The sequence below is a fragment of the Elaeis guineensis genome, chromosome 1, assembly GCF_000442705.2.
Source record: "Elaeis guineensis isolate ETL-2024a chromosome 1, EG11, whole genome shotgun sequence".
Classification (NCBI taxonomy): Eukaryota; Viridiplantae; Streptophyta; class Magnoliopsida; order Arecales; family Arecaceae; genus Elaeis; species Elaeis guineensis.
This window is the reverse complement of record NC_025993.2, coordinates 158,485,044-158,497,170: the sequence shown is the minus strand read 5'-3', so window position 1 is coordinate 158,497,170 and position 12,127 is coordinate 158,485,044. Positions and strand designations below refer to the sequence as shown.

At 36.7% G+C, this 12,127-nt stretch overlaps 2 protein-coding genes across 5 annotated transcripts; one reads left to right on the top strand and one right to left on the bottom strand.

Annotated features, from left to right (window-relative positions):
- The first annotated feature begins 3,517 nt into the window (after nucleotides 1-3,517).
- LOC140856744 (probable xyloglucan endotransglucosylase/hydrolase protein 25) lies at nucleotides 3,518-4,755 on the top strand. The gene is made up of 2 exons (XM_073255045.1): nucleotides 3,518-3,533; nucleotides 4,466-4,755. Exons 1-2 carry the CDS (start codon nucleotides 3,518-3,520, stop codon nucleotides 4,753-4,755), a joined length of 306 nt encoding a protein of 101 aa, XP_073111146.1.
- Nucleotides 4,756-6,061: 1,306 nt separating this feature from the next.
- Nucleotides 6,062-11,225, bottom strand: LOC105039291 (AUGMIN subunit 1). 4 transcript variants are annotated; one of them, XR_830887.4, is made up of 8 exons: nucleotides 10,686-11,225; nucleotides 10,427-10,561; nucleotides 10,145-10,268; nucleotides 8,246-8,383; nucleotides 8,047-8,160; nucleotides 7,828-7,902; nucleotides 6,708-6,740; nucleotides 6,062-6,316 (listed from the first exon to the last, which is right to left on the bottom strand). XR_830887.4 is itself a non-coding variant. In XM_010915398.4 (6 exons), the coding sequence occupies exons 1-5, from the start codon at nucleotides 11,108-11,110 to the stop codon at nucleotides 8,050-8,052; spliced, it is 933 nt and encodes a 310-aa protein (XP_010913700.1). In that variant the 5' UTR covers nucleotides 11,111-11,225; the 3' UTR covers nucleotides 6,062-6,316; nucleotides 8,047-8,049. The 4 variants fall into 4 exon arrangements, 1 of the variants encoding a protein (XP_010913700.1); XR_830885.4 differs by lacking the exon at nucleotides 6,708-6,740; XR_012135317.1 differs by lacking the exons at nucleotides 6,062-6,316; nucleotides 6,708-6,740 and adding an exon at nucleotides 6,843-6,861.
- Between the last annotated feature and the right edge of the window lie 902 nt (nucleotides 11,226-12,127).

Here is a 12,127-nt window from a genome sequence, read left to right as displayed (position 1 = left end):
AGCTTAAGTTATGATCATTGGGGATTATGATATAAGTGATTAGAATATAATAGAATAATATCAGAGCTTAGGTTTAAGATCACTAAGATTATGAAGTAATATCAAAACTTTATGTATGATCAATAGGATATGACAGAGTGGAGTATGATGGATAATATCAGAGCCTAAGATTATGATCATTAAGGACGTGATAGAATGATATAAAGTTTAGGTTATGATCACTAGAAAATATGACTTAAATGGTATTTGAGCTTAAGATTATCATTATTCGGGATTGTGACTTCAGTGATATTTAAACTTGAGGCTAAGATCACGAGGAACATGATAGATATAAAAGAAATGATTCAATAATTTGATTTTGAATCAATAGATATTATGATGAAATTTATGCATAAGTGGTATATGATGTCTATAATAGAATCAATGAGTTATATCTTAGATTTCAATTAGTAGGGTTGACCTAAGTACGAGAAGTATTGATCCTAGAATAAAGTGGAAGGTATTGATATGTTATGTTGGGTATATTCGATGATATTGGAATGCTAAACTTATATGGATAAAGGACATAATAATTTTGCTGATTTTGATGTTAATTTTTTTACAAAGAAAGATTGGTTTGGAAATTGTCTAAATGATTGTAAGGTAAATCGAAGGTTAACTCAAATTAATTCTAAGTATATTAGATTCTTGAAGAGTGGTGAAGCTTATGTAATAAGTTCAAACATAGAAGGTGGATGAAGATTTAATTTTGATATGCTATGCCTAAGAGATAGTAATGACAAGAAAAAGTTTTATATGAAATTTGAAAGTTAGAACTATCTTTGATTGATTTAACGTATAAAGATATTTTTATTTTTGATAGACTTAGATAATTTGGTAAGTTGAGATCAAAGTGCGCAGCAAAAGCATAGTAGTCTGAATTGATTAGAAATATTAATCCTTTAAATCAAAAGATATTATAGAATACATTAGGAGGGTGTTTGGTTGGGGGGAGTGGGGGTTTAGAATCGGAATCGGAATGGGTGACTCCCATTCCAACCATTTGGTTGAGAGGAGTCCCATTCCGATTTCGATTCCAGGATGGAATGGAAATGGGTTAATCTATATAGAACTCAATCCCTACTCTCCTCTATGGATTCAATTTTTCATTCCAATTTCGATTTCGATTTTAATTTCGATCACGAACCAAATACTTCGGGGGATTTGGTTATTCCGATTCCAAGCCATTTCGATTTTCATTCTCATTCTGATTCTAATTCCGGTTACGAACCAAACACCCCCTAGTTGTAAATAAAGAAAGATTTTATTGATAATGAAAGAATACTATAGATCTTAATCTAATATGATCATAGTCTGATAATTTTTGCCAGTAGATTATTTTATTGTAAATAATGCCAAGAAGAACCCTAAATATCTCAAACAACATAACTTAATTTCGAGGACGAAATTATTTGAAAGGGGGAGAATGTAATATCCGGCCTATTTGGGTCTTAGACCAGACCCAAAATCTCAGAAGCCCAACGAAAAAAAAAAAGAGAAATTGAAGAAGATTCCCTCAGGGAGTCTTCTTCTTCCTCCGACCGACTCCTAAATGGGGTCGGAAACCTTGCCGGGGAGGAGTCAAACTCCTTCCTCCGACTTTATTTAAGGGGGAGACCCCTTCTCCCTTCTTCCCACCAAGGAACTCGGAGCGAAACGGTGAGGATTGCCGGAATTTGCTCGCGGAAGCCATCACCGTGCTCGCCTCAATTTCTCACCGGAGCTCGAGGTAAGCCCCGATTTTTCTCCCTCTCTTCTTTCCTTTCCTTTCCGTGCCAATGTGCATGATCGCCGGTGATCGGAGTCGTCGGATTTTGTCAGAAAAAAAATCTCCTATTTTTCATTATTTTCGGATCTCTGTTGACCGAACCTCATCGTCGGCCATCCTTGGCTCCACCGCCACCTTCACCTGTTGTCGGACCTCCGATCGTGCCACCACCCTTCGTCAGAGCCCGAGCCACCGAGCCTCTCCCCTCGATCCCTCCTTCGTTCGGCCAGGAAGGGAATGAAGAAAAGAAAAAAAAGAAGAAGAAAAGAAAAGAAAAAGAAAAAGAAAAAGAGAGAGAGAGAGAGAAGATTCTCTCTCTCCTCTCTCTCCCCTCTTCTTCCCTCTTTTCTTCTATTCTCACTCCATTTTCTCTCTCTAAAATTTTCTCTCTCCTCTTTTCTCTCTCTAAGAAGACCTATGGATCCCATATCAGGCTATCTTTTCTCCTTCTAGGGACCTATGATCCTGAATTGATTTAGTGCCTGGGAGGATTATCTGACTGGTCATTCAGTCAATCACTTTCTATTATTATTTAATTTTTTAAATATATGGAATGAAAATTGATTCTGATTTAATATTTTAAATAAGGTTATCTGATTCATTTAAGGAAGATTAAAGATCTAGGACGATTGAGGTAAGTAGATCTTATGCTCCTTATTTATTTTTAAATAATCATGTTTCTATGTAAAGAATTGTTATTGATGAAATTATATTTTTTATAAATTAAGGATCAGCATATGTGAAGTTAAAAATCACATTTTATTATGAGCATTGATTTCATGAATATATCTTATGAAAACAGCATGATTATGAAGCATGAATTTCATTGATTTTTTCATCAATGTATACGTATGTTTTAAAAAAAATATATAAGGATTTCAATGGCTCTCAGATAGTTATCAACGAATTTCTTCGAAAAGGTCGACATCCGAAGCTAATATCCACATGAAACATGACTCCGCCAATGAGTATAAAGTTGGCACACGAAACAAGAACTCTGTCGATTAAGAAATATGGTACTATCACGGGTATAATAGTGACCTTAGCACGAATATCTGAGAGCAATATTTCAAAACTTGATATGAATACATGACAAGAATGATTTATGATTCATGATTGTAAAATATACATGATTTTATGCATGCATGATTGGTTTATGACTTGTTTTATTATATGCTCTATGAAATACTTTATTTTGTATTATCTGTTATTTTCTAAATATTTCATTATCATGAAAAACTTATGTTTGATCCGATAAGAAAGCGCAAGTTCTACTTACTGGGCTAGTGTAGCTCATATTCTTTTTATTTTTCTTTTCTTATACAGAGAAATAGGGCTAGGACCGATAAAGGATATCCAGACTTTAGAGATCTGCGATGCAAGCTTGAAAATTTTGTAGATAAAGTTTACTTATACGATGATCACGAATTTATAGTAAATAATTATAAATTTTGAGATATAAATTTATATTTACTTGCGGATTTAGATGCGCTGAAGCAATATTGGTTTAATTATCTGATGAATAAAAGAATTAAATTTTTTTATTTAATAAATTTTAGATAATTATAATGAATTAACTTCTTGTTATCATGAATTCTATTTTTTAATAATATGATCATATTATATTTCGAATTATTTTTTTATAATATAATTATGTTATATCTCGAATTTGAAACATAACACATGCGACGTCTTCCGATCCCCGTAGCGATGACGCCACAGGAAGGTGACCTGACATCCTCTTTTTTGTGAATAAATTGTGAGATCCAAGAGTTCTGATTCCGGTTCAAGATCCACTTCTTCCTCCTCTAAAAACAAAAAAAAATTGGACGCGCCAGCCCTGTCAGTGGAGTTGCACTCATTGCTCCATCTTCTTAATCAAAGCAACGTCAGATTTCAACCTCAGGCACATCCTATTCTTATTAAGGTGTAGAATCGGCTTGCCGTGAGACAACATTGGAACCAAGCCGTTTGGAGTATCCAGCTCCGTTTGCTCTTAGCCCAATACTAGAGGCCGAGTGGCACTGGTTTTCTGAAAGTACGAAATGTGTTTAGTCCAATGTTAATTATAACACTGATGATATTAACTATTTATAAAAAGTTAAAAAATTTAAATAATATTTTTTCGGCTAGTCCTTTTGGACAAGTTCTTGGATTGTTACATAAATCTAGAACGCATTTCCCATATTTGAGACCTTTGTTCGGTAGGTCGATCGGTGAGGGAGATAGAAGCCAAAGACAATCGCACACCCCACGAAACCATGAAATTAATCCTCTTTTTCCATCGGTTGCCAATTCAGGGCAGAGCCGTCCGATACCATTATCACCATAATGACAGAAGAATATGACTTCAGTCTTCCACCATTTATAGATGACTCACATTAATTAACTGCCTCTAATATTTTTTTCAAGCAAAAACTATTTTGATATATATCATAAAAATTCTATATCCCATAATTACGTCCTTTAATACTCGAACCCAGCAGAAACTAATCGGTAAATGTAATTATCCTTTTGGCCTCTGGCTTTCACTCATTTGTCATGAAGATCCACAAATACACCAGTACTGCGTTCAAAATTGAAAATAAAAATACCTGATAAAGTCATCCTTCCTGTAACTTGTCATTTGGTGTCTCTGATCATGTTGTGTCTTTGCAGCTCCTCCTTCCAGTGCTATCATGGCTCTACTGATTCCTCTATCAGGATGCTATCTGATAGCCAGTGCTTTTGCTGGCAATTTCAGCCAGGACTTCGACATCATCTGGGGCAGTGGCCGTGCCAAAGTACCTGACAATAGGCAGCTCCTTTCACTGTCTCTGGACAAGGCCTCAGGATCTGGATTCCAATCCAAGCATGAGTACCACCTCTTCGGAAGGATCGAAATGCAGCTCAAGCTCGATCCTGGTGATTCGGCCGGCACCGTCGCTGCCTACCACGTAATGTCATAATGCCTCCTAAAATTATCTTCTTGTTTCGACTTCGGTGGAGATTTCTGGTTGCTGATGAGTCGATCTATGTATGCAGCTATCTTCTTAGGAGCCCAACAACGATGAGATCGGCTTTGAGTTCCTTGGAAAACCTTGGCTGTGATCCCTACTCCATACACCAACATCTTCGTCCAGGGAAAGGGGAAGAGGAAGCAGCAGTCCCACCACTGGTTTGACCCCACTAAAGACTTTCACACCTATTCCGTTCTCTGAAACCCCAGACATCAGACATGTGAATCCTAAATATCTAAATATTCTGTTAGTACGTGCGTGAATTTTTTGTATACAAGAACCGCTCACTGCGGTCCTTTAAGAATATATACACTTGAATGCCCAACATGGCTTGCTTCCAAGCTTCACTGTCGATGGCATACCGATAAGAAATTTCAAGAATCTGGAGTCAAAGGGTGTGGCGTTTCCAAAGAATCAACCAATCAGGATCCATCCTAGCTTTTGGGACGCTGAAGACTGGGCAACAAGGGGCGGGCTTGTGAAAACCGACTGGAGCCAAGCCCCCCTTCACAACCTCGTACAGAATGCTTGTGTCTGGACCTCCGGTAGCTCTAGCTGCAGTTCGACAAAATCTACTTCCAATTCGTCAAACAATGCCTGGTTGAAACAAGATCTGGACTCTACAAGCCAAGAGAGGATGAGCTGGGTACAGAAGAACTACATGATTTACAAACTATTGCACCGGTCTAAAGACATTCCCTCCAGGCCTACCACCAGAGTGTTCCACGGTTTCAAAACAGATAAACAAAAATCAATTTCAAGCATCTTCTCCGTTAAATCTTCTATCACATATTCATAGAGTTTAAAAAAAAAAAAAAATTCTTATACCCAGACAGCAAAGTGTATGATCCTCTTCTTCATGTAATGCCACAGTAAGATTTAAACATCAGCATAGCGTCATATGACACATATCCAGACAATAATTGATGATAGTTACTAATCAACACAGGATCTTTATTGTTCACAAACAAAACATGAAGGTGAGATGCACTGAGGTGAAAATCAGAACTAAACTTCTTACCCACAATGAACTGAACAAAGAACAGCTGCAGCTAATCTAGGTTCATCAACTGGTGTTTTTCCTCTTATTTATTGCCTTTAGTTAGAATACCTTTCTAATTGTCAAAGAGAGAGGGGAAAAAAAAAAGGGTATTTGTCATATTTTTGCAAAGAAAATGCAGACAATATTTGTCACATGAAAGTGGTGTAAAATGTTTAACAGAAAGAATAGATCATACATGCATCTACTAGTATATGTTAAAAGGTAAATTCAAGCTTGAGGGTGAAAACAGGCATCAAGGGCATTCTACTCCACATAAAAAGCTACTTACATCATTGCAATCAATGAAAAAAAAAAATGGTCGAACAGAAAATGATATTTTGGTTACATCATAATTCTACATACACATCTCCACGGGCATGACCCATTCTCAACAAATAGCCGCACAATCTATGGTAACTGAAGGTAAGCCCTGAGCATCTGGGAGGCACCTACTGAGAATGCTGCAGCCTGCATATTAATGGATAAATCAGATGTGAATTAAGATCTATATTTTCATAAAGCATTTAGCATTTTTTTCCTCCTCTCACTAGATAAAGAATGAGTTTTCAAAGTTCAAAACAGCATGGAGCTTGTATGCATCCAATGCTAGTTATGGCATTTTCTTTAACGTACAAGACCATCAGGGCAGAGTCTAATTTAATTACTTGCAAAAAGAGATTGTAGCTTTACTTGTGAGAAACCACAATCATATATTAAAGTTTCAGTCTGTACATTTTTTTATCCATTGTGCTTACAATCCATGTTATTCAGATTTGTTTATGACATCATCATTAAAATCCATATTAATAAGTAACCTGGTCTTGCTGAGTATATAACTTTTCACAAATATATTTGGTACCTTCATAACAGTTCAGCATCCTGCTGAGATCCACTGAAAAGGTTAGTGCAGTAGAATGGGTCAAGCCAGAAGACATCAGGCTTGAAGACATCCAAAATCAGAACTTAACATCACATAGTTTACCATGCATACTGGATATACCAACTTGATGCAACTGCATAATAAAAATCATACAGCTATAAAATATATAAAGCAATGACTATCTACCTGCTCAGCTGCAGGTTCTTTTTCTTTTCTTTTCTCTCCTTTTTTTTTTCTTGGATAAATGCCCAGGTGCAGTTTCAAATGGTGCTCATAAATTAAGAAAAGTTCTAGGCAGGTCAAATAATGTGAAGATAGATGAAATTAAATCTTGGTCCAAAGAACTGAGGAAACATCTGTCCAAATTCATCCTGCCTACATTTTAAGAATACCAAAGATTGATACAGTGCCATATAGGCTATGCATCTAATGCTTGCTGTTAAAAACTCTTGTAATTTGGAGATCCTATGCATATTATTTCAAAAAAATATGCATTACTCATACTATGTAGGTATGTATGTATGTATATGTATTAAAGTTGTATCTCAGATATTCATTGCCCCACAGGCAGAGTTGTAGTAACAAGATTATTTGTTTTGGAGGTCTTATATGGAAGCATGGAGTGAGAGGGGGAAGGGAGCATGATTAGGTGCAGAAGCAAGCAGGAAGTAGTTGTAAAAAATGATAGGAGTGGGACTGGCAAAGAAAATTTCAGAAAAATGTTATCATAAGCTAAATCAAATTAAAAGTCATAAATGTTGTTTTATGATTAATTATATATCAAACTTTATAATCATATATCAAATTTATGATCATAGCAACTCAAACTGATTCGATAACTAACTACTGTTGGCATCAATTGAATTACACACTTTGGCTTTGACTTCAACTTTCGACCCAATCAAATTACATGACCAATATTTATTTACTTGATTATATTGTATAATTAATTCAAACCTATTAGTCATGCGATACAATTTGATTTCTAATTCTGTTCAGATCAGAATGCATGTTATATAGAATTCCCTTGTCTTGGAATCTTATAGGAATTGGAAGTCAATATATTCTCATTTTGATAAAAGAAAATTATCCAAAATACCTTCTTGATTGATCTTAGATGGTGAGATGCTCCAGGATTACAATTCCAATGTAAGTTTTATCCTTTCTCACAAAACTGTCAGATGACATGAAATTCACCATCAAGAAAATGGAAAACAACTACTGCAGTAGTTCTATAATGGTGATGATGAATAAATGTGATAACATTTTGTAAAGAAAGAAACATTTCATGTTAAGTTAAATTAATCATGTCACATACACGTCATAATTCAGGCGTGGTTAGTGCAGAATGCAGCACTTCTTCAAGATACTTCTCTGCAGCTGCATATTGCCTTTTTTTATCCTCAATTGCTAATGCAGCAAGAGCTTTATCCTGAGTAAATAACAAGAAGAATGCATTAAATCCTATAAGCATCAATTACACACTCTTACTACTTAAAGAGGAAGTGACATTATACGGGTGGCAAGTCTTGATAGCTCCTCAAGGTATCCAAAATGGGCTTTGTTTTCTTCTCTAACTCCTTCCTATGCTCTGCCATTTCCATCAGCACACCATGATTGATCTCTGCAGTGTAGCCCACACGATTTAGTATGGCCTGTTCATGGTGTTTCAAGGATGGATTAGGAAAAAAGACAATAAGTTTCATGAGAACCAAAAGGCATCATGCTAGAAGTACTTTACATTGCAAGCAAATGAGTAAGAAATAAATGGCAAGTTGACCTACACATGTTCAAAGTTCAGAAATACTATATCATCTTAAAATCTGTATAACGTCAGGTAGATAAATTTTAAAAGTTTTAACATGAAATAGCTTTGATTGGTAGCGGGATGTGCTAGGTTCAGCTGCCACAACAGATTTATAGAGCAAATCTAAAATAAGTAGGTTATATCTAAGGCTTAAGATTCAAGATAGAAGGTCGGTCCTCCAAAAATTAAGTAAAATCCAGCTTAATACAGTACACTTGGGAGCAAAACTCGTTGGTTTCTGTCCATCTTGGTTTAGCAGCTGATTTGCTCTACATCAATTGATCCTTCTAACTTAAAACATAAAACCCCTTTAATAATTAGATCACTATCAGTTGTGAAGTATTTCTCCATAATACCGGGCCAATTTGAACCTGATCCAACCATCCTCCAACCCAACAAATGAAATAAATTCGCTAGTTTCCCAGTCCCTTAAATTGACTAAGACAAAGTCAGTAAAGGCTAACCTTTTGTACATTTAAACTGGCTTCAGCCGATGATAAACAAGTCATGCCAAATGTTCTACACATGACCAATCCAGTTTGATCTAAGCAGAGCTGTAATAAATACCTTAGTTGGGTAACAAAAGAGAACTAGTTATAAGTTTCCAACAAAAATAGTATTGAATAAAGTTTCCTACAGATTTCTCAGCAAGGATACTTGAATAAAGAGAATTAGTTAGAGTCTGTTCTTTTGTTGCTAAAAAATTTATTTAAGAATCTATATTTTTCTAGGTAAATATTTTTCAGGCAACATTTAAATAGAAAAATAATTTATTCATATTCTTTTATGCATGGTAAAGTGGCTTCAAAATCCATTACCCATGTTGTTTTGCATTATTACTTTCCTGGGTAAGTTGCCAAAATATAGCTATATTTTTCATAATATCCTTTATGCTTTTCAGGTTTGGAGAAAGTGGATGATTGAGTTATTGGGCATTGAATGATAGAGGCATTGAAAATGAGGATAGGGTATTTTAGGAATAAAACTAAATGTCGACTTTACTAGCTCATGGAAAAATGATTTAACCACCCTCTAGATAGATAAGATTTTTTTCTCTATTTCATTGATAAAATTGATAAATGTTATCCATAGAAAATAACTTATCCATCTTGAAAAGTGTAAGAACATGGATAAGTTGGTCAATAGAAAAGTTGATCAACTTTCTCATGATATTTATCTACAAAAGAACGGGCCCTAAAGATATTTCTAAGGATTTCCTTCCAACCCAAATGTCTTAGCTCAAAGGGAAAAATTTAAATGCCCAAGCACTCTTGAATACATATTACCTAGCCTCCCATCATAAGACTACCACTCCAAGCATAATTAAAGCCACATGGCACCTGAATGTATAATAGACAATATATGAGTCAAAATACATCAGATGCAACAAGTCCTGCAAAGTGAGCTGGATTAGGACTGGCTTTAACAAAACCAGGTAGGATGTAGTTGAAATACTAGTCAAAGGAATGGTGTATTGTTTTTTATGGTATTTCCATACAGAGCTTGATGACATAAAAGCTACAGTTATCTCGACAGATAATGATGCAATCCAATTGCCTATTGAAACCCCATATCTAAAGTATAAAAAATAATAGAAGAATATCAGTACCTTATAATTGGAGAGCTGAAGCATGTACTGTCGCTCTTTTGAATCCAAGATGGCCAAGTTCTTCTGCCACTGAAGCATCTGAGCCTCATGCATGGCGACTTCATTTTCAAATTTAGCAAGAGTTCTGCAAATGGAAGAAAATATATGTCAACTGAAGAATCCATGTGATCCCATGCATCAGGATCAACAACCCTTCAAGTATCCAACTAAACGAGAATTCATGTTCTACAAGATAATAGCTTCAGAGAGACAATTTTACAAACAGATAGGAGCCCTTCCTACTTTTTAAGATCGTTCAGTTTCGCAATGGCTCTTCGAGTGTATTCAAGAAGGATTTTCGACTCTTTCTGCACCTTCGCCCTCTTCTCCTCCACATCCTCCTTCCTCAGCGACAGATCCCCCATAGCCACCACAAAACTACAACAAATTTCACTAACTTTTAAAAAAGCGATTAAAAATAATAAAAGCAAAAGAACCAAGAGAAAAAAATCGGCAAATTGCTGCAAATATAAAATCAAGCCAGAACCCTGACCTAATTTACCTGCTCATCTCGGTGTCTCTGATGTTGAGAAGGTTGGCGACGTTGGCGACGACCTGCGCGGAGGCGATCGCGCTGGGTGAGAGCTGCTCCTGGGCGAGGCCAACGCGCTCCAGGATCTCCCGGATCCGGGCTGCCTGGGCGCGGTACTCGGAGGCCTTGAGGCGGAGGTCGGCGGCGACGATGGAGGCGGCGCGGGTTCGGGCCTGGGAGAGAGAGGCAAGGGCGTGGAGATGGGCGACGCTGCGCGGTGTGTACTCGAACTCCGGCACCTCCCTCCCAGCCAACTCGAACTGCGACGCCAGCCACGCCTTCACCTCCGCGATCCGGGCCGCATCGGAGGACCCTCCACCGCCGCCGCTCTTAGAGGCCGGATCGGAGCTCGAAGTGGTGTCGAGCGCGGAGGCGAGGTCGCCCATGCTCTCCATTGGAAGGGGCGCGAGTTCGCCGTCGTCCGCCGGCAGAGTCTCGGAACCCTAGGCTGCAAGGTAATAGAGAGACAAGAGGGAAAGTACAGGAGTGTTAATGGCGTTTGCTGTTGGGTTCGAACCAGAGATGGTCTTGAAACTTGAAAGCCGACCGGGAAATGAACCACAAGCGGCTGAGCCGGTGAAAGTGTGGTCCAGTTGCGGGCCGTTGCGTTGCGCTACATGAAGTCGGCATCCTGACGCCGACTTTTATGTTGCCTACTTTCCTTCCTGAATGGCCCTCTCCTTTTGCCTAACCAGCAAGGGACCATGCGGCACAGCGGGTGTTAATAAAATATAAAATAAGATTTAAAAAAAATTTTAATCTCCAACACCTTCAGAATGCTCATCCAAACTGCATAAATATTATAAAAAATTATCAAAATTATAATCAAATTATAAAAACTTTATTATGATCAAAATGAGAAATATAATGTCAAAATACTTCGAATATAATTTTTTTTGTTGACGGTGCGTTGGCGATTCCCTGTATAAACAATAAAATTTATCTATGGTTTGTTTTTTGAAAAAAAAAATTAATAATTAAAATATATTATCATTCTATACTTGATGTTCTTTGTAAAGGAGTGGTTTTCTGAAAAAATTCACACTGAATTTGTTTTTAAGGAGTTGAAAAAGCATATTCCTCTAATATTTGAAATATAGAAGATGTAGCTATAGAACTTTCAGGCAAATCAATTGATTCAGATTTATGATCCTGAAAATATGTATCACTTTGAAAGTATCTTTCTTATCATTGAAGCTTGGCAATCCAAACATAATTTAGAAGATATAAGTGACATCAAGGATCTGCCTGATCACAGTTAGAAGAGTAAATATCAGACCTCTGATTAGTTGCAAGATTCAATGCCGGAGAAAACCAAAATATCATAGTTCAAAAACATGCTGGTGGCATAAGACCCAATTTTGCCATGATTTCTTGCAATATAATCTTTGAAAAAAATTTAATTAAATTTA